Source organism: Hylobates moloch, unplaced genomic scaffold (genome assembly GCF_009828535.3).
Source record: "Hylobates moloch isolate HMO894 unplaced genomic scaffold, HMol_V3 SCAFFOLD_3, whole genome shotgun sequence".
NCBI lineage: Eukaryota > Metazoa > Chordata > Mammalia > Primates > Hylobatidae > Hylobates > Hylobates moloch.
The window spans coordinates 92452453-92473800 of NW_026652278.1; the positions used below are offsets into that span (position 1 = coordinate 92452453).

At 40.6% G+C, this 21348-nt stretch overlaps 1 protein-coding gene across 4 annotated transcripts in view; it reads left to right on the plus strand.

Moving 5' to 3' along the window:
* The window catches only part of NRP1 (neuropilin 1), a 157525-nt gene that overhangs the window by 74661 nt on the left and 61516 nt on the right, over positions 1 to 21348 (plus strand). For all 4 annotated transcript variants that reach the window (XM_058436556.1, XM_032143792.2, XM_058436557.1 and 1 more), the window contains exons 5-6: positions 3864 to 4019; positions 6055 to 6221. In XM_058436556.1, the coding sequence (XP_058292539.1) occupies positions 3864 to 4019; positions 6055 to 6221 (323 nt within the window). The remainder of the gene's footprint in view (positions 1 to 3863; positions 4020 to 6054; positions 6222 to 21348) is intronic.

The window sequence follows — 21348 nt, forward strand, 5'->3', positions numbered from 1 at the left end:
TATTTTTGGTATTCCGGATATTCTACACCAAAAAGTCTATTAATTTCAGAAAAGTATAGACGGCCTATCTTGTACCTTTGAAACGAATCCTTTTTCCATTTATTATTCAAAATACTTCATTTTAAAAGGATACCTTTAGGCCAGGTGTGGTGGCTCACACCTGTAATCCCATCACTTTGGGAGGCCTAGGTGGGAGGGACTGCTTGAGGCCAGGAGTTCAAGACCATCCTGGGCAACATCAAGAGATGAGACCCCGTCTCTACAAAAAAAATTTAAAAATTAGCTGGTCATAGTGGCATGAGCCTAGAGTCCCAGAACTTCAGGAGACTGAAGTGGGGGGATCACTTGAGCCCAGGAGTTCTAGGTTACAGTGAGCTATGATTGCGCCACTGCACTGCAGCCTGGGCAACAGACTGAGACACCCATCTCTAAAAAAGAAAAAAAAAAATTTTAAGTACCTCTTTCTAGTAGATCAGCACTTTTATTTTTTCACATAAAAAGTGGCAAAAAGCCAAATCATCTGATTCTAAGATAAGGTTATAATTATTGGAGAGATTAATGGGAAAATGCAAAGGATGTGGGATCACCATTGCCCATTGTAGGCATATCTTTAAACAGCACAAATACTATATTCCTTTCACATCTGATATGATATGATCATTATAGCTCTCCTCTCCCTGAAGCTTGGCACATGTTGCTTGCTGAAATTCTGCAATAATTCAATTTTTGAATTATACTTCTGTTTTTGTGACCATTTTCATTCATCTCCTCAGCGCTTGGGTCCACAATAACAGAAATAGGAAATCCAGTAGCTGTGTTCATGTAAATACACAAATGAGCACACACACGAGACGGATAAGAGTACTTCATCCACTCTCGCTCAGATCAATATTGCATTAGCTTGCTAGGCTAAGGTCTCGCTGTTGTTCAGGAAAATTCAATACTTCTTTGTATTATAGTCGAAAAAGCCTTTCACTCTCGTATCTTGAGGGCTCCTAAAGAGAGTGGCACGCTGTTGTCCGGGGGCAATGTTCTAGGGACAGAAGGCAGATTTACCCAGCATGTCTTAAACATTATAAACCAGTGAGTCATGGAGACTCTCTAAATTGCAAGTCTGCATCAGACAAGTTCTCTTCTGTTTTCTCTTTCAAAGAGATTCCCCTTCCGCCCTCCCCAAAGGAATTGGGTGATAGTGGCAGGGAGGATCAGCCGCCTGAGCTTCCACAGGGCGATCACAACTTTGCTTGCGAGCTTGTATTCTGGGGGAGGTCAGCGGCTGTGCCGATCAGAGAACGACCCCAAGGATTAGGGCTGTAAACATTTGCCCACAAACTAAAGAAAAAACATCATGAAGCCACCCTAATGGAATTTAAATGAGGGAAAAAATAGTGAGGAAGTCTGAATGGACTCTAAGCCTTTTTTTTAATATTGCAGACCAGAAACGAGATTCTTTTTTAGGAAAGTAAAGACTTAAGTGTATGGTTCTAGCAAGGTATTTTCATGTGTATGTTATGGACAACTTTGTGCTCCAGAGATAAGAAAAAAAAAGTGTTGTATTACTACTAGGGCCACATCCAGAATGAAGAAAATCTATTAAATAGCAAAGAACCACTACCTGTAGAAGAGTCAGAAGCCAGGATTAAAGCTGAAGAGAGACAAAAAACAGCAAGAGTTTCATCTTCTGAGATGCTTTCTTCTGCCAACTGAGAAATCTAATATAACAAAATTTGCTTCCATAATACAAAGCTATTGTCCTTGACAGCGTGATGCCCTGTGGATAATCTGTATCAGTCCTCCTCACTGGGTCATCCTCCTCATTTTCTTCATGATAAAGCAGTCTATGCACACAAACTGCGTGGTGCCTGGAGTAAGAGTGAGGGATTGCAATAGAGAGAAAACTCTGAATTCAGTCAACTCCATTATTTTCAACACATCGAGAAATTATCAGGTGTTATTCAAAGCAACCCATTGTGCTAACTCAAATAGGTGAACCATTTTGGTTTACTTTAGTTATTTTATTTTGTTTGGGTTTGGGTTTTTTTTTTTTTTCTTTTTTAAAGAGAATTGGCCAAGAGCTGAAAACCTGTCAGGCAAGGATCTGTGCAATCCACACAATGGGGGCTCAGATTTGCAGCCTACTAGGAACGCAGCTGGTACTTGAGGCTTCAGGGAGACCAGTTCTTGTGGGGTTCACTTTGGCAACCACACTTGAAGTCTCTACTGGCCTTCATCAGCCACATCCTGCATCCAAACTGCACACACTGGCCTTGAAACACCACGTCCCTGTTGAAGACCTCTCCCTCCAGGGACATGTCCACCTAATGTGCTTCTTTAAACAAAGCAATCATTCCTAGTTGAAACGCACAGAACCATGGGTTTCTTGGAGGGGAAAACAGTCCACACCATATTGTCCTTCTAAACCCAAACCATCTGGTATGTTTTTACCATATGTGCAATGAAAAAACCTAGAGAAAAAAACGGGACTTTTTTTGTGTGTGACTTGTCAATGATCAGGACAGGGAAATGATTCACCATCCAGGGGGGTTCTACACTCTTCCCAAGGCAATTTCTAGTTTACTCATTGCCAGGGTTTGCTTAAAGCACTTCAACAAAGGTGTGGCCAGTTTAAGTCAAACAGCAAATTGTTGTGTTGTTTTTTGTGTTTTTCTGAGACAGAGTCTCGCTCCGTCATCCAGGCTGGAGTGCAGTGGTGCGATCCTGGCTCCCTGCAACCTCCACCTCCTGGGTCTTGCTTCAGCCTCCCCAGTAGCTGGGATTACAGGCACTGCCCACCACGCCTGGCTAATCTTTGTAGTTTTAGTAGAAACGGGGTTTCACCAAGTTGGCCAGGCTGGTCTCGAACTCCTGACCTCAAGTGATCCACCCACCTCAGCTTCCCAAAGTGCTAGGATTACAAGAGTGAGCCACTGCAGCTTCCCAAAGTGCTGGGATTACAAGAGTGAGCCACCGCACCCAGCCATCAAACAATTTGACTTTAACATAAATTAGTGGGTGTTCCCAATCATTCGCCTCCTCAAGTCCACTTTTTTTCCTAGTGTGCACAATCAAATGGTTGCTTTTGGTGATTTCTTGGTCACTGGAAACAAGTCACCTCTCAGATTTAGGAGAGGAAAAACTATGACAGAAATCAGACAGATGCATTTTTATTTCATTTAGATTGTAAGTTGTCATTATGTATAAATTATTGGTATATGTAGTCTCCAACTTTTTACATGGTTACAATGATTCGTCTTCACATAAAGCCCTGAGTAGGACATAATCCATTGTCCTTTGTCTAAGCCTGTAATGTTTATCATAATAAGAATCCAGGGCTAAAAGATAGCATGAGGAAGCCAAATTGCAGGTCAATCGTGGATCAGACCCCTGGGACTGATCAGACCAGAGGGTTCCCTGGACATCAGCCTCCCCTGAATCTCCCCCTGGGGCAAGAGAGGCAAGGACAGGTAACTCAGAAACCTCAGTGACCACAGCTTAGCAGGAATCTTTTGGCGCTGGGCTGTGTATACAGATTTGCCCTGCCAATGGGTACCAAGGTGCCACTTCAATAGCCTAAATCTCATTCTTTGCAATTGAAGCAAGCATTTTGATTCTGTTCCTGAAAACAATTTTGCTCACTGGGGAATGCGGTTATGCCTGTTACTGCCCTTCTGAGTACAATTTAAAATCTTCTCCGCAAACCCAATCCAATACGTTCACAGCAAACCAATTAACTTAGGGAAGCCTTGCTTTGGGTTAGAAAACACTTCTAGGTTCTGCTGGGGCCCGTGTTTGTAAATGGTAATTCTTGTATCTGCTGCAGGAGAAAAGACATTTTGACATCGTCTGTATTCCTCCCTTTCCAGTTGGCCCTCACATTGGGCGTTACTGTGGACAGAAAACACCAGGTCGAATCCGATCCTCATCAGGCATTCTCTCCATGGTTTTTTACACCGACAGCGCAATAGCAAAAGAAGGTTTCTCAGCAAACTACAGTGTCTTGCAGAGCAGTGTCTCAGAAGGTCAGTGGTTATTCATTTTGCAAAGCCCTGTGGTAAATACTCAATGTTATTCCTGCTCACACACCTGCGGCCACATGAAGCACTAAAGAAATGTTTTGTGAACTGGGGTGCCAGGTGTCTGTTTTTCTCTTTTAAATGGTTTTTTTAATGAATATCAATAGGAAGAACTGTTTGGTGTGCTTTCTTCATAAAATTGTGGGTGAGAAGCCTGCTTGGGAGCCTCTGAAATTATGGGAGAAAGTGGGAAATGGCAAAATAGTGCCTTGAAACAATGAAATGTGACTAGAGCATCTACCTGGCATCCTCAAATGCATACAAGGCTGAGCATCATAAGAGGACAGGCATCTATCCCAGATGATAAGAACAAATCTGCAGTAGTTCACCAACAGAGCAGTCACAAAGTATGGATAATGCACAGTGGTTTGGTTGTGGAAGATGCTGGGGGAAGCCATTATGTTTTTTGTATTCTATTAAAAAACTCAGTTAACTCAACCCTTCCTCAAAGTTTTTGTGGTCTCTAGCTCTTTTAAAGGCCCAAGAAAAAATCTGAAAGAACAAAGAATAAGGCCAGGACTGGTGGCTCATTCTGTAATCCCAGTGCTTTGGGAGAACGAGGCAGGAGGATTGCTTGAGGCCAGGAGTTGGAGCCCAGCCTTGGCAATATAATGAGAACCTGACTCTACTAAAAACTGAAAAGTTAGCTGGGCATGGTGGATTGTGCCTGTAGTCCCAGCTACTTGGGAAGCTATAGGAAGATTGCTTGAGCCCAGAAGTTTAAGGCTGCAGTGAGCTATAATCATGCCACTGCACTCCAGCCTGGTTGACAGAGTGAGACCCAGTCTCAAGAACAACAACAAAAAAGAACAAAGAATAAATTGTTTGTGCAATTATCAGCTCTAGCTGCCAGGCTGTAAAGTAACATAGGGAGAGGATAAGGGGTGTTTGGAGAGGTATCCTACAGATATGCTCATATCTTCTACACCAGATCTCACTGGAAAATAAAGAGGCCAGTGAAATTTCAAAATCTTATTTGTATTTTATTTATTTGATTAATTGATTTTTGTATTTCTGTGCCTGTAAATAATCGTTATATTACAAATAACAAACCTAAGCTTAAAAATATGAAGCCACTGCAAGAAAACCTTGTATGCCCTAAAACCTTATCTGTTATTGATAGAAAATTCAGAAAATGGGGAATTTTGGTTAGTTGAGATTTTCTGGATGGTTGAGAATCTTCCCTTTAATCTCTAAAGCTTTTTTTCACTTGTGTACTTTGGATTAACATTTTCCTAAAACTGAACGCTCATTTTCCCAGTATCATCAAACTGAGGATGTTAGGCCTAAGTGAATATAGATTTTGATGTTTCATGGTCACTGTTGTGAGCATTATGATTTTATGCTCTAAAACTGTGGTGCTTTGGGGCCATGTGACAGTGCAGTTTACCCCCAGTGCATAATTGTGTGTTTTAATAAACTAATTACGTTAATAGTCATGATCAGGCCAGAGGCGAGGCATAAGAACAAAGGAAGTCAGGAAGAGGTGGTCTGGGTGCCAATAGTAGAATCTGAAAGACAGGGAGTTAAGATCTACCTTCCATTAAGTATGAATTGTAACTAGACACAGAGTCTTTTTTCAGTTCTCTTCGACATTAAAAGAAATAATTTAATACAAAAATTTTATTTTAAATACAACTTTTTGTGTGTACCCATATGACAGGTAGAGTCATAGATAAACACACACACTCAACTGTGAAAATAAATCAGAATTTTCATCGTTTCCTGGTAAATTTCAAATAGTCTTTTTGTAGTAATCGCTGTAATAATCATTTGTAATAATCACTGTATGATCTTCATAATATTTTTAAATATTGCCATGAAAATCCAAGTATCAGTGCTATATTCTAATAAGTCCCTTACTACCATTTTTTTAAAGAATTTTGAATGAAAGAACTCTTTGGTTTGTCAAGTTAAAAAAGAAAAATGCATTTTAAATCCCCTATGTTTTGATGACTTTGGGCCCTGTTTTTCCCTTCAGATTTCAAATGTATGGAAGCTCTGGGCATGGAATCAGGAGAAATTCATTCTGACCAGATCACAGCTTCTTCCCAGTATAGCACCAACTGGTCTGCCGAGCGCTCCCGCCTGAACTACCCTGAGAACGGGTGGACTCCCGGAGAAGATTCCTACCGAGAGTGGATACAGGTATGCAGCATAAGATCAAGCCTATCTAGGATTGAATAAGTTTTTGACCGTCTAGAGAGGTTGTTGAAAGAAAGTGGTACTGTGCCAAATGGCCTCCAGTGAGAAGATAGGTTAACAGCCATCAGGTATAAATCACTGCAAAATGAGCCCCTCACTACACGATCAGAGAAAAGCAGGCCCAAGATGACATCCCTGAAAACGCATTTATCTTCTCAGATACTTATATACTACTCTTCCAAGAATGTGACTACAGGTGTCTCACTTTGATAACAGTTCCAAGACCTGATTTTTCCCAACTACACACTGTCTGTTAATGGGCTTCCTATTTTGACATCTTTTTATTTCCTGGATGAAATATATGAATCCTGTTTATAGACGTGTATGAAATAATTGTTTCCAGGAATAGGTTTCTGTTTGTTCAGGGTAGGAGAAGGGAAGGAAAGGTTGGAGTGTGTTTTTCCATGTAGGTCTATATAGCACACATCCAAGAAGGGGTTTGATTGAAGGCACTCTCCATTGACGAGATATCCATGTTTAGGCATGAAATGTACATATCTGTGTCCTCATTAGTGATGCTACCTCTACTTTCCTCGCTTTGTTCTGGCATTCCCTTCCTGCTGTCACTTACAAATCCCCACAGACACCTCGTCAGCCCCACATCCCCACCGCTGACCCCATTTTCCAGCCATCTAATCTACCCCCTCTCATCCCCGGCACCACTCCTGATGCCCACTTGCCCAACCTTGATATCTGGGTATTCCCACCCAAAGGCCTGATGCCGACAGTCCTGAGTTTTTCACTCACTGTTAAATGAAACATCCATTGCTGGATCTGTGGGTTAAACTGTGGGCAAATTATACAAAAGATTATTTGCTGAAGGATCCAGGCTTCCTTTTCAGGAGAATAGTCAAAGCCTGTCTTACGTTTATTGCTAGATATAAAATGGCTAATTCCCAGAGAGAGTTTCTAAGCAAGAAAAAAAAAAAACCACAAGATGATTAATCCTCTACTTTCCACATCTATTGCTGCTTCAGTCTTTTGAGCACAAATACCAGATTTTGTTTTACTTTGGAAAGGTCAATATTAGTTTAACATACACTTAAAGTGAAATGGCCTATTACAGGAGACTGAACTCACGCTAACCTCCAACACCGAGAAATATGTAGAGGGTGAGAAAAGATGAGACGTCTACCTTGGGATTGCTGAATCCATCTCTAGATTAAGTCAGAAACGAAATGAATTTGCCAGTGTCAAAATAGTTCTTGGTAACTTGTTTTCCCACATCCCCAAACCAACAAGGAGTTCAGTATGATTGACAGATGTGCCTCTCGGGGGAAGCTTACATTTTGCAGCACTAAGCATGTTTGCATGGTAATGAAACAGGAAAGGTCTCCTTGTGTCCCTCACAGGGCGTGCGGTAGGGGTGTGGCTCGCTTCTTCAGTGCCCTGCTGCTGAAACCTCTAGGGGAGCATACAGATGGGCAGGCTGTGGGGCTTCGACCCACGGCAGTGTCTAAGGCTGAATGTTTACAGCCGCAGCCCCAGTGGGCGCGTGTTACAGGTGCTCTTTTGGTTTGCCGTCTATAGGCAGCTTGTGTTCACCAGCTCAATTAGACCCCTTTCCTTATCACAAGGACAGAGGGATTTCTGTATCCCAGAGTTTCTTGCCTTGGTGTACGGGAAGATTCGGATCACACGTGGTCTTGGAGAATGAGTGCAAGGTTTTATTGATGGGGGAGCCGGAAGGGAGATGGTTTTCTCCTGGACTCTTCTCCAACAGCTCGGGTCAAACTCCACGTCGTTGTGCTGGTACCTGTTGGTGTGCTCTTCCACCAGTGGGCTCTCGACGATCAGCCACTTGTGCCTTCTTCCCCCAATGTGTTCCTCACAACGTCCAGCCGCTTGTATATCTGCCCGCTAGGGTCTCGGGTTATTAAAGGCCCAGGATGGGGGCGTGGTGGGCCGTGGTGGTCTTGGAAAATGCAACATTTGGGCGGGAAAGCAGGAGTACCTGTCTTCACTTTGGCCCGTGGGGTGGAGCCCTAGCCAGGGACTCTCCTTTCTCTACCCTGCGCTTCCTTTCCCCCTTCTGTACCATTTAAAGGGACCACGCTCTTGCCTTCCCAGCACTCCCGTATCAGTAATGTAGTCCCATTCTTGGTAATGTGGGGAGCTCTCACTAAGGTAGAAATGGTGGTCTTCCAGGAGCTCTGAAACTGCAACTGTAGCAATTCTTCTGCGCAAGGCAATTCTCTTGTCAGTAAAAACACTGAGACTACATGGCCTCTCACAAAGCGTTTGTCAACAGAACAGATTTACATCATTCTTTGGAGTTAGACACAATCTGAGATTGCCCCAAAAGAAAAAAAGTCTCAAATCATCCATCTCTTTTTGCCAATGAGAAAACTTGATCAGGAGAAGCAAAGTAACTCAAACCCCCAAAACTACAATGTTTTCTTCTTGCTCATGCCATGTTCTATGGCTGGGCCAGCTGGGGTCTGCTATGTATCTTGTCACGCCAGGACCCAGACTTGGGGGACAGCGTCTTCTGAAATGTTGCCTGCCCCAAGGCAGAGTGTATTAGTCTGTTCTCACACCGCTATAAAGAACTACCCAAGACTGGGTTAATTTATAAAGGAAAGAGGTTTAATTGACTCAGTTCTGCATGGCTCGGGAGGAAACTTAGAATCATGGCAGAAGGGGAAGCAGGAAAGTTAGAATCATGGCAGAAGGGGAAGCAGGCATGTCTTACATGGTGGCAGGTGAGAGAGGCGAGTGAAGGAGGAACTTCCAAACCATCTTATAAAACCATCAGATCTCATGAGAACTCACCCACTATCATTGGAAGAGCACGGGGAAAACCGCCCCCATGATCAAATCACCTCCCACCAGGCCCCTCCCTCAATGCTGGGGATTACAAATCAAGATGAGATTTGGGTGGGGACACAAAGCCTGACCATATCACAGAGGCAGGAAGATTGCAGCTCATCACGATGGTTCTTGGATCTCCCTGCTGGATCACTTCCACCCACCTTCACTGCCAAAGCATATCACAGAGCCACACTTAACTTCTGAGGGGCAACAGGAAGCCGTGGCCCCACCTGGCTAGAGGGAGGAGAGCTTAAATGATAATTATCCTACTCATAGGACACTGATCCTTTATCAAGTCCACAGAATGTGGCCCGATCTGTCCTAAGTACTTGACATACTTTTTATCTGATCCTCACTGCAATCCTGGGAAGGAGGTATAATCATCCCCATTTTAAAAACGAGGATACTGAAGTTCAGAGAAATGAGTAAACACTCAAGGTCACAGTTAGTGACTGGGCTTGGAAACAAGGTCTATCAGACTCTAACACCCACTTGTTTATATTACAGTGTGCGGGACTTTTACCGTTTATTCCCATTCATATACTTTCAAGTGTATTTTATGAAATGTCCATCACCTCCCTGCCGAATCACGTTGAGATGGGTTGGGTGCTTCCTATTTCTAAGCCTACAATGCAGGGACTTTGCTGCTCCATCCCTCTGAAAGGTGAAAGTCACAAAAGCTTAGCTTCAGGTTCACCTTGAGGTAAAATTACCGTTTTTCCCCTTCTGAGCTCAGCAGGCTCATTTACATGCTTGTTGTGTCTGTGTACAGGGTGGGTGCTGTTATCATCCACCGATCACCTAATTATGAATAATTTCATGTGTTTCCAGCTTTTCTGAAACTCTTTGGAAGTGGTTGGCTTGTTGTTTTCATTAGATAGATGTTTTGTAAATTAACCAACAAGTACAGCATAATTTATACTGAGGGCAAGAGGCACGCACCTCTAATCACAAGAACCTTAGCGCACATACATTTCTATTTATATGCACATAAGTATGCAGATGACATTTGTTTTCTTTTTCAGCTTTTTCACATTTTGCATGAAATATGCCCTCACAAAACAAGTTGCTGTAGCAACAACAAGTACACAAATACTTGCATGTGTTAAATTAATAAGGCGATATTGGAAGCTGACTTTCCATCAAGACAGGAACAAGCTTTGGTTCCCATTGTTTTCCCTAGGAAATTACTGAGTGGCATTAAAAAAAAAAAACAATGCATCATTAACTGTCGATATGAACGTCCACATTGGAGCTTCCTGTGAGATCTGTTGTCTGCCAGAAAGCTTAAAAACAAGTCAAGGAGCCTGTTAGTGAGAAGGAGCATGAAGGAAGTCCCAATGTGAAGGTTTGCACACAGCCATATCCTGCTCAAAAAGCCACTTCATATCCTGAGCTGCTAAAATTTCCTCATTGTCAATGGCAGAGTTAATCACACTATGAAATTTGCCTCCCCTGCCTTTTTTTCCAGATTATTCCATTCTTTATTCTGTGTCCCAGAGCTGCTGATCTTATTATTAATTTTACCTTTTTCCTTTCATTGTTTCTGGTTAATCATTCTAGGATGCAAAATACAGACTCCGTGTATCAGTGGTGGGATCAAAAGTCTTCCTTTTCAAGCACATCATTAGAACCCAGGCCATTAAGCTCATTGAAACTGAGTTTCTTTTCCTATAAAATAAAAATAACGTAGCCTTCACTCCATTCAGGCTCTCTCAGTCTATGATCTATGAATCTCAGAGAAATGCAGTTTCAGTTTTTCCTTTTCATTTCTGCAAACTAAGTACACAATGTACTGCATCTTCTAGGGAGACGTTCTCAAAGATCCTGAACGTAGCCATTGACACGCAAAGCAGAATTTAATTCGTTAATTATTTCAATGTTTTATTAATGATAGTGTTCACCACACTGTAAACAGATTTATCCTTCCAGCTTTAATTAAAGCTCTTGGGAGTGCTTTCCTCAAAATAACTGTGACTTTTCTCTGATTAAAATGCCAGGAGACAAAAAAAAAAAAAAAACCCAGAGACATAATACCTGGGTGGGATATGAACTTTGTTGTTGGAAGAAACAAAAATAGCACCAGGATTACCACACCCTCTAGTGACTTTAGAAATTAAATTACTTGACAAACCAACTCGGGCTGAAACTGTTCTTCTCCAAATTTGGGGGCTTTTTCTCTTGTGGAAAAAATTGTGGTACTAGAGTATTTATGCCTTCACTTATTCCGGAGGAGCAGAGAGCAGTTGACTTCTAAACCACATCCTGTTTGGGTTGGTAAATCAGCCCTCTTATGGATTAGTCACACAGAAGGAAACCTCCAGGAAGACAGTCTGTACCTATAAGACCACATCAGCAAACCCTTGAGGCAAGAGCCTCTTCTTTCTCCACTCCATTTTCTAGTGCAGATGTTAATTCTCAGGTATGAGAAGAAGGAAAGTTCCAGAAGAGAAGGACTGGAGCCAACCTGCTGAAGAAGCTTGTTTTCATGTTTTCCTCTTGCCTTATATGTATTTCTCAAATAATATTAACGTCTTCCCCATTTTCTCTCTGAAGGAACTTTGAAAGCAGATACCATTAATGAAAACCCTTATTGTGGTAGGGAGATGGGCTGAATGGAATTGAAACACACACAGTCATGTTTAGTCCTTCGAGACAATAGTGTCAAAAGAAAGTAAATGCCCTTCTTCTAAGTTCAACATGAGAAACTGGTCCAATCTAAGTGGCCTTTAGGGTCGCTTGAAAGATTTTTAAATTAATTGTGACACATAGTCTAACAACGAAATCTTATGTTTCCATAGCGCTCTTCCCTTATAAAAGCACTTTTTTTTTGAGACAGAATCTTGCTCTGTTGCCCAGGCTGGAGTGCAGTGGCACGATCTTGGCTCGCTGCAACCTCCGCCTCCTGAGTTCAAGCGATTCTCCTGCCTCAGCCTCCCTAGTAGCTGAGATTACAGGCGTGTGCCACCATGCCAAGGTAATTTTTGTATTTTTAGTAGAGATGGGGTGTCATCCCATGTTGGCCAGGCTGGTCTTGAACTCATGGCCTCGAGGGATCTGCTTGCCTCGGCCTCCCAAAGTGCTGGGATTACAGACATGAGCCACCACGCCTGGCCAAAAGCACTTTTTATATATGTCCTATTTTAGTCTTACAAAGTGAGGTCAGTTGACCAGAGATTTTTACCCCCATCTTCACATGAGAAAACTGAGGCCCAGTGAGGTTAAATGGTTCACCAAGGTCCTGACTCCGGAGAAAGATATAACTTGTGAGAAATCACGGTCTTACACAATGGACGTGGATATCCTTCCTCAGACTCAGGAAGCAAGACAGCAGGCACAGAAGAAGTCAAACCGTGGCCAGTGCTTGCATTGCCACTTGCCTCTGGATCTGACACCCAGCCAGGGTGCAGCTGAGGCTTGCAAAGCTCTCTGGCCACTCTGATTATGTTTTTCACTGCATGCTCTTGCGATTGAGGTATGCTGGAGAGATATTCTCATGCCAGCTATTCAGAGAAACATAACTAATCCTGGCATCAGGCCTGATGGGCCACAGACGAGGCTGTCAGACACAGTCAGGTTTGCCACCCTCAGCCCCAGGGTCCTTCCTTCAGTCCTCCAAGGTTTCCCATCCATACACTTCACCAACATCCCATCCAGAGTGGTGAGTTGTTGCTTCTGGCAACTTCCAAAATGGCTCTGTCATGATTCAAAACTTGAATTGCCTGTTACAACTTGCTGAGAATGGACATGAAAAATAACACAATGGCATAGACCTGATTTCAGGAGCTGTGAAGGGCCTGCCTGGACTCCTTTAAGACCAAATGGAGTGAAATAACTTATGAGCCCTTGGAAATATTTCCTCTGAAAAATGGTAGTATGATATATTTTTATCACATTTCAGGTGGGATGAGTGAGTGCTGACATATTCAATTTGAAGAATTTGTTACTTGATACCCTTGTTTTATCTTTAAAGTTAGAATCTCCCCACATTGAAAGTAGAAACAGAAGTAATTTACCTTAAAGCTTTAGAATGTCATTTGTTTTAACAAGTTTCATATACAATTTTCTTTTCTCCTAAACTTTCTGGACAAACCTTTTTATTCTCCAGTATTAATGGTTGAGTGTGGAACAGGTATCGCCTGTGAAATCATTTTTTATTTTTTTCACAAAATTGCTGGTTTCTCACAGGTTTTGTCCATAGTGTTGTATTCAAAACTGGTTCCATCTGCTAAATTGACTGATCCAGAGCATAGATGGGACCAGGTTATCCTGATTGTAAACACTCTGTGCCTATAAACCAGACACTTTAGGGGGTGTATTAACTCATTCAGATCATTAGTAAATTGCCAAAATTACATTAAAATGATACTTTATAAATCTGTAAGTAGAGAACTGACAAAAATAGCTCACTGGGTTACCCAAACGTGGAATGATGCATGTAAAATACAGTGTTGGCAAAACTAGGGAAAATACAGCTGTTCAAATGAATGTGGATTCCCCAGGTGTGCTGTGTGTGTGTGTGTGTGTTTATTGCAACTAATACTAATATGCTGTTTCAACCAAAACATTCATCTGGAAGGAAGACAATTTGCTTTAAAAAAAATTCCCCAAGGTGAGCTTTTGGTGCTTACCCTGATTCTGCATTGACTTCTACTTCCTCCATAAAATAAATGCTTTACATACTACCCATTAGTGAAGCACAGGTCTGTTACCTATGACTGAGTTTCCACCCAGGAAGTCTCTTCCATAATCTACAGTGTCCTGAGGAAATTTTCCTAATGTCATCCTGGGACCATGACTTTTTACATCACAGGAAGTCATTTGAAGGGAATATGTAGGTAGAGATGGATTAAATTCTAAGGTTTTTTTTTTTAAGGAGGGTATGATCTGGGGAAAACAAGTGCACACATTAGAGATGATTATTTGGATATTTTTAACAGATTTTTTTTTGTAGAAATTACCAAAAAAAAAGAAATTGCCAAGGTGATTTTAACCATTTTGATCAAGTTGACTAATTAATTCAGCTTAAAAAATCAGTCCAATGATTATACTAATTTCATGTCAACACACCTTAAAGAAAATGTATGATATTTGAAAAGGCCTCTTAGATTTTGATGATGAAGCATCACCAAAAAGACAATTCTTCAAGAACCACCACTGTACTGTTCAGGTAGAATTACAGTTACAAATAAATTACCTGTGTAGCATCAACTTTCCATTTTACTCACAGTTTTGGTTTCTTATTTTTTGACGCCAGTGTCTACTTGAAACAAACACTCATAGTTATAGTCTAGAGAAGAATTTTTTTTCTTTCAGGGATATCTCAACTTTAAGTTTAAGACTAAAAGGGATACAGGCATCCTTTTGTCTAAATTCCTTATTTTGCATAAATTCAGAGGTTAAGTGATTTGAAAGACCACAGAGGAAGTTAATGACAGAACCTGGACTAGAATCTTATCATCCCTGCTCCTACTCCATTGTAACAAGATGAAAATGGATTTGAGTCTCTGTTGAGGCTGGTGTCCTGAAGACCAAGCAAGCATGTTTAAACCCCAGCCTACCCCTACTTATTTGCTGACTGGGAAATGATGCCTATGAAATTGAACAATCACTGCAGAAGCTTTAACTTACATGGTTGGACTACATCTAGAGCAGGGTTTCTCGGTCTGAGCAATACTGACATTTTGATTTGCATAATCTTTTTCTTTTGGAGGGATTGACCTGTGCAAGATAGGATGTTGAACAGTGTCCCAGGCCTCTGCTCACTAGAAGCACATAGCATACATACACATGTAAGTCATAAAACCCAAAAACTGTCTCCAGACATTGCTAGATATCCTACTGAGGGAACAATCACCCCCACTTGAAAACCACTGGCGTAAAAGATCCTAAAATTCTAATCAAGTCTTTTTTTTCCACATAATCAGCCTTTTGAAAGAAAAAGTTCATTGTTGTTTGGCTGGCTTTTATCACTTCTTGACTGCTTGTAGATATTATTTGAACAGAACTGTAGTTCTTTTGTTTTCCAAAAATACAGATGTGTTTGTTTGCCTTATGCAGGAAAATAGCTTCATAAACCTTCCTGCTTATTTATCTTAGGCTTCCCTATTTTTAGCTTTTAAAAGTGAACTGTTTTTAGCTAAATAAATACAGATGTTATTTTAGAAGCCTGTACAATTGGGTCTCAAAATGCACTGATAAGGATGGGATTAAGAAAAGGAAGCACAGGATAAAATTGCAAATTATTGACAAGATTTAGGCAAAATAAGACTGAAATTAGCTCTTTGACACATGAACATTGTGTGTCATTGACCTTTGCCTACCTAGTTTTGTTTTTATGTGGTATGTAAATCAGAGAGTTCTTGGGTTATTTTTTTTTAATTCAAATATAATCAAGAGTAAAGAATTGTGGTTAAAAATGCTGTCTATTGGTTAATAACTTATCTTTTCATAGGAAAGATAATATTAAGTTTCCACTTCTGTAACTTAAATAGCAACACATTAAAAGCTATCAATTACCAACCAGTTTCATATCTGTGGACCAATAAGGAGGCAAAGTTGATGGTTTCACATCTGTTTTGGGTGAAAGGCTGTTCCTGTCTGTGGTATTTAAAATTTAAAGAACTTCTGTTATTATACAATTGGGAATCCTTAGGGAGTAAAATGTTAATGAAATCCATAACATGCACAGATTTTATGATAGCAGTTTTAAGAAATTCCTTTGGTGGAGTTTGTTGATTTCTGTCCCAGCGGTAATAATTGCACCTTTTACAGAGTGCATTAATGTTCACATTTAGGAGCAATGGCTACATTTATGTCGCGTGTAAGGTAACACACCAACTCCTAAGCTTTAAATAACTTTCATATCGTAATTTGAAAGCACCAGAGCAAAAAAATATGTGTTCTTCAGAATTGGCAGAACCCACACTTTAAAACTTTCCTAGCACATCCACAGCCACCTTCTCCAAAGGTGAGAGAGAGCTGAACCCTGTAAATTCCAAAGCCCTGGGGTGGATAAGGATTTTGTACCCTTGTATAGTTCTCATTTTATGCACCATTTGAAAGCACCACATCAAAATGGCAATTTCGATCCACGTCAGAATAGCAATTTTGGATGTTGATCCGAAACACAGACAGACACAAGCATGCATTCACACACACACACACACACACACACACACACACACACACAGACACACAAACCTCTACCCTCCTTCTCCGCTCTCCTTCTCCTTCCCTTCCTCCCTCCCTTAGCCATCTAATCTCATTCAATTCTAGATTCAAATAAAGAGAGGAAAGTAGATTAAATTTAAAAATGCTCTATAAATCCCAATAGTAATAAAATACATTATGCTTTTATATTTCCAACTATTGAACACAGTAAGTGTTTGAGACTAATTGCACATGTTAGGATTGAGGATGATCACATATGCACTTGTGCATGCGACTTGGGCATTTTTTTTCCCAGCTCTGTTTACCCCAAGGGGTTAAAAATGCACTTATGGCATTATTCTAATTGCCTTCTTTCAGGAGAATGAGATGTCTCAATTCTACCAAAGGTTTATTCTTCCTACAATTCCAATGCTTTAAACTTCTAACTACATATTTTGGATCTAGAAAAATAAATAAATAAGCTCCTTTATTCTTTTAGCCAGCCTGAAAAGCCAATCGATGAAATTCTCCAGGGGATGGGTGATCGGACCAGACAGGCGCTTGGGTTGTTTCAAGCATTTAAAATTCTGTGATTCTATTAAAAATAAATATACTCAATCAGCTAGTGCCCTGAGCTTGCCTAAGATGAAAATATAAATATATGGAGTATAGCTGGAATTTGTCTTAAACACTATTGATAATTATGTGAGGCAGCACATAGCAAATTTTTTTAATTAACAAGATTTTTTTTCTTAGCTCAAATAATCGTTCAGGCTGGCTTCATCGTGAAGCTTCTCTGGGGATTTCACATAGAAACCTCACTCGCGGGGCCTTTTTCCTTGGTGCTTTTTTGCTATCTTGTAAGAAAGTGCAGCCCACGGGGGAGATAAGATGAAGCCCAGACGGTTCATCTTTCATGTCCCTCTAGTCTTTGAAGGAAATATCTGTAAGGCATGGGCTTACCCACCGTTACAGACTGTTCACACCTTAAAGTCGTGCCAAAATCTGCTATTTTTTCCTTCCTTAAGAAGACAAATACCATGTTCCATTCTAAGTAGTTTGTAGGCCATAATACTAACCTAGAAGAAAAAGAAAAGGCAGCACCAGGGATCCAGCTGTATGAAGAAACTCATTATACTTGTCTTATCTGTCTAGCCTTGGGGTGTTTACCTAGGGCTAAAGCTGATGCAGGTAGATCCCATCTCAGAATAAAAGACCAAGACCCAGGTAGACCCAAAGGCGAATGGCTACAGGTGCAAGAAATTTCACAGAGCCTTAAGTTTGAGGATCTGGAAATGAAATACACATTTCCAGTGGGAAATACTCATGATAATGAAAAGAAGTTAGAAAATCATATGAAACGTGAAATACTGAAGAAAAATTTTTTGATATTTTTGGAGGTACACAGAGTTTAGGGGGGAGAAGAGAAAAGAATTTTTTGAAGTTTTCCACCTTAAAAAATGAGGGTGTAACATGCAGAATTTTACTAGCCTAGTTATTTAAACATACCTTTAAAAATCAAAGCTAATCATTGCCAGTCTCAATCAGCAACATTTTATAGCACATACATTATATAACTTCTTTAGTTTTAATGTAGTTTCTAAATATTGTATGTATTTATAAGGATGCTGTTATTTATTTGGAAAGCTCCAATACAAAATGGCAAGAATTTATTTATTTAACAATCATTTACCACGTAAAGAAAAATCAGACAATACTTTTGTTCATTTAACATGATATTTCCTCTAAAATCAACCACTTGTAAATAGATGAATTCATTTATTGAGCATCTTACATGACCTTCATCCGTGTCTTCCAGAGCGGAGTAAAAGGAGGCAGGAAGAGGTGATTTGGGATTCAACTTCTATATGCTGAAATTCAGCTCCGACTATCAACTTCTGTAATACAATAATCCAGTTTCCTTAGTGGAAGAATATTGCTGTTCTTCCAGAAGGGTTTAATACAAACATCTATTTATCTACTTATCTTTCTTTAAAGTGTCTAGATTTAGAATATTTATGTTTCTCATATAAGATTCATCTGAATTAAAATCTTCATATCAAAAATAATTCAAACAGATTAAGAATCAGTTCATTTCTTTTTCAATACTGGCAATGTATTAAAATCATTCAAAGTGATATGTTTTAATCCTTAACTTTGCATCTAAAACTATAGCGGCAATGTGAGAGGATGTCTATTGCTCTGAAAACCTGGAAGATTGTATGAAAGGAATGTCTTTTTTTTTTTAGCCTTTCCAAACATGTGCCTTAGCCCTATTTTTTCTGTCAAAGATTTCCCTCATGCACCCCACACACACCACCACCACCACCACCACCTCCACACGCATTCAACACAGTCATGTTCACCAAAAAGGCATTTCACCTCTTGTCGCCTCCAAGTATGTGGTTGAAATAGAGGTATCCAACCATGTGTTAAGAATGGTTCCAGTGAATAGATGTGAGCCACAGCTTCCACTACATTAAGGACTTCAGGCAGTGCTAGGAGAGGAATAACACGATGTAGTTAGTGTGACATCTGTGTTTGTCCTCCTATGGCTTAAAGTTGTTGTACAGATGCATTTTTTCCATTGTGTGACCCTGGCTGAAATGCATGAAATTAGTATCGATAGATTTTTTTTTTCTGGAACATGAAAAGAATTTGAGTCCTGTCCACTGACTGCATTTGGATGGCAAAGGGAGCACATGTCTTCAGAGCACAGAATAATGCTATGCCTTGCCCCTTTCTCCCAAGAGGAGCACAGAAACCACAGATAACTGAGTAACATTTTTTCCTCCCTCATTTTCATTTTCTATCTCCACACATGGAGTTTCTATTTTGACTGCCTTTCTCCTGCCCTAGGCTGGCCTTTGCTCAGTTCCAAACAACTGCTGTGAATTCTAATTACACAAGATTTTCTTGGAGAGTCATTCTTTGAAGATTCATTTTTGCAAGGCTTCCCCATCCCCTTAATGTGAGCTTCAAAAACAAATCAGCATATACAGTTCCTGGCTGAATGATAAGCTTCCAACAGGGAAATGCAGTTGACCAAATATTAAATTGAGAAGTTCATTTCATCTGTTCTCAGGAATGATTGGCATTCCTTCAGAGACTAACTGTTTACCCACAATTTCTGACAACCAGCTGTACCTAGGCAGCCTGTTCTTTCTCTTCGTTCTTGTCTCCAGGGTAGCATTTGTTATAACCTTAGGCTGGCAGCCGACTTTAATCTCAATAATCCCATCAGCTCCTTGCAGGATTTTTAATGCCAAGGAGAGTTTTTTTGGACACCTGCACTTCCAAGTTCTCCATCAGCACAGGAAACTCTGATTACCAGGAGAGGCCCACCTAGATCACTGGGAAATACATGGAAAATTGGTGTAAAAAGATGCTGTCAAACTTTATAGGCCAAGAGACTGATTTAGACCATCACCCTCATCTGCAAGTCTTTAGTTTCCAGAAATTCATCCTTGTGTTTGTTTTTGAAACCAAGCTTAAAGGGGAAGGTAGAAAAATTAAAGGCATGAGTAACTGCAAAACCAATGATCAACAAGGCATTTGTTTGTGCTGGAATAGACAGATGCTGTTTGAGTAGAAGTGTGTGTTTATCTTGAGCCACTCAGAAATCACCCCAATCGTGCAGATAAAACTTTATGGGTAGCATAGAATAACAGCTTTTAAAAGAAAAATACACCTTACCTGTACATGCTATTTAATACTTTCCTGGTCTTTTAGGTTTGAAAATGTCTTTAAACTGCTGAAAACCTGGAGGTGTGTGTGTGTGTGTGTGTGTGTGTGTGTGAATAACTTCTCCTTGGAAAGGTGTCAGACATCCTTGCCTCACTGCACAGCCACCTCCAAGACTTCTTCCATGAGGCTTTTTTTTGTGAGGCTGCTTCTCAGAGACCATGAGACAAAGAAACACACAGATTGCAAAAGGCCTGAAGTCTACCTTCATTTCCTATCCACAGGAAGCTACAATTCCAACAACTTATAAAAGATCATATGTTAATTTGGTAAAACCATGGTGATGCAGTCACTCTAGTGATGCAGTCAAATTCTGATGTTGTTGTATTTTCAAAAATACAGGAAGGGTATGGGAGAAGTCTGAGATACCAGGTAGGTAAACATCTGATACATAAACATCCTGCGGACATCATGCTTGCAAATAACCTTAGCTCTAAAATAAGAAGGTTGAGAGGAGGTCTGAGTGAGGTATTTGAGAGCATAATAGATATAGTGAAAAATTTATTTAATCCCTGATGCCTTTGGGGGTAACTCCAGGAAGAGAACCACTATTAAGTTAGGGAGAGGTCATTTGAGACATAAATAAAAAGGAATACTTCACACAGTGTGAACCTAGCCAGTGAAATTCATCAGTTAGCAGACTCTAGTTTTAAGTGGGGGACTCGTCAAAGGACTAGAAAGTTCACGATTCATTACAATATTTGCAGTTAGAAATGCTAAGATAAGAGTAGTCACATTCCTAGCTTAAGGGTACAAGTCAGTTGCTCAAACACCTTAACACTGACTTTAATGACAGGCAGTTCGGAGGAAAGGAGTTTCAGATCTTGCTGGCAATGCCAGACTTACATAACATCGAATTTAAATTCAACAAACGTTTATTGAGCATCTGTTAAGAATTAGGCACTATATGTGAAAATAGATGAATTTGAAGTGAAGAAGACCCCCATTTTTTTTTTTTGAGACAGGGTCTTCCTCTGTTGCCCAGGCTGGAGTACAGTGGCGCGATTGCAGCTCACTGCAGCATCGACCTCCTGGGCTCAAGTGATCCTCTCCTCAGCCTCCCAAGTAGCTGGACTACCGGATCATGCCACTACACCTGGCTAATTTTCTTATATTTTGTAGAGACAGGGTCTCACCAGGTTGCCCAAGCTGGTCTTGAACTCCTGAGCTCAAGTGATCCACCTGCTTCAGACTCCCAAAGTGCTGGGATTATAGGCATGAGCCACCGTGCCTGGCCTAAAGTGAAGGAGACTCTGTCTCTCCTTCAAAGGAATTATAATCTAGGTACTACTGGCAAAACTATGCGCGCGCACACACACACACACACACACACACACACACACACACACACACACACACA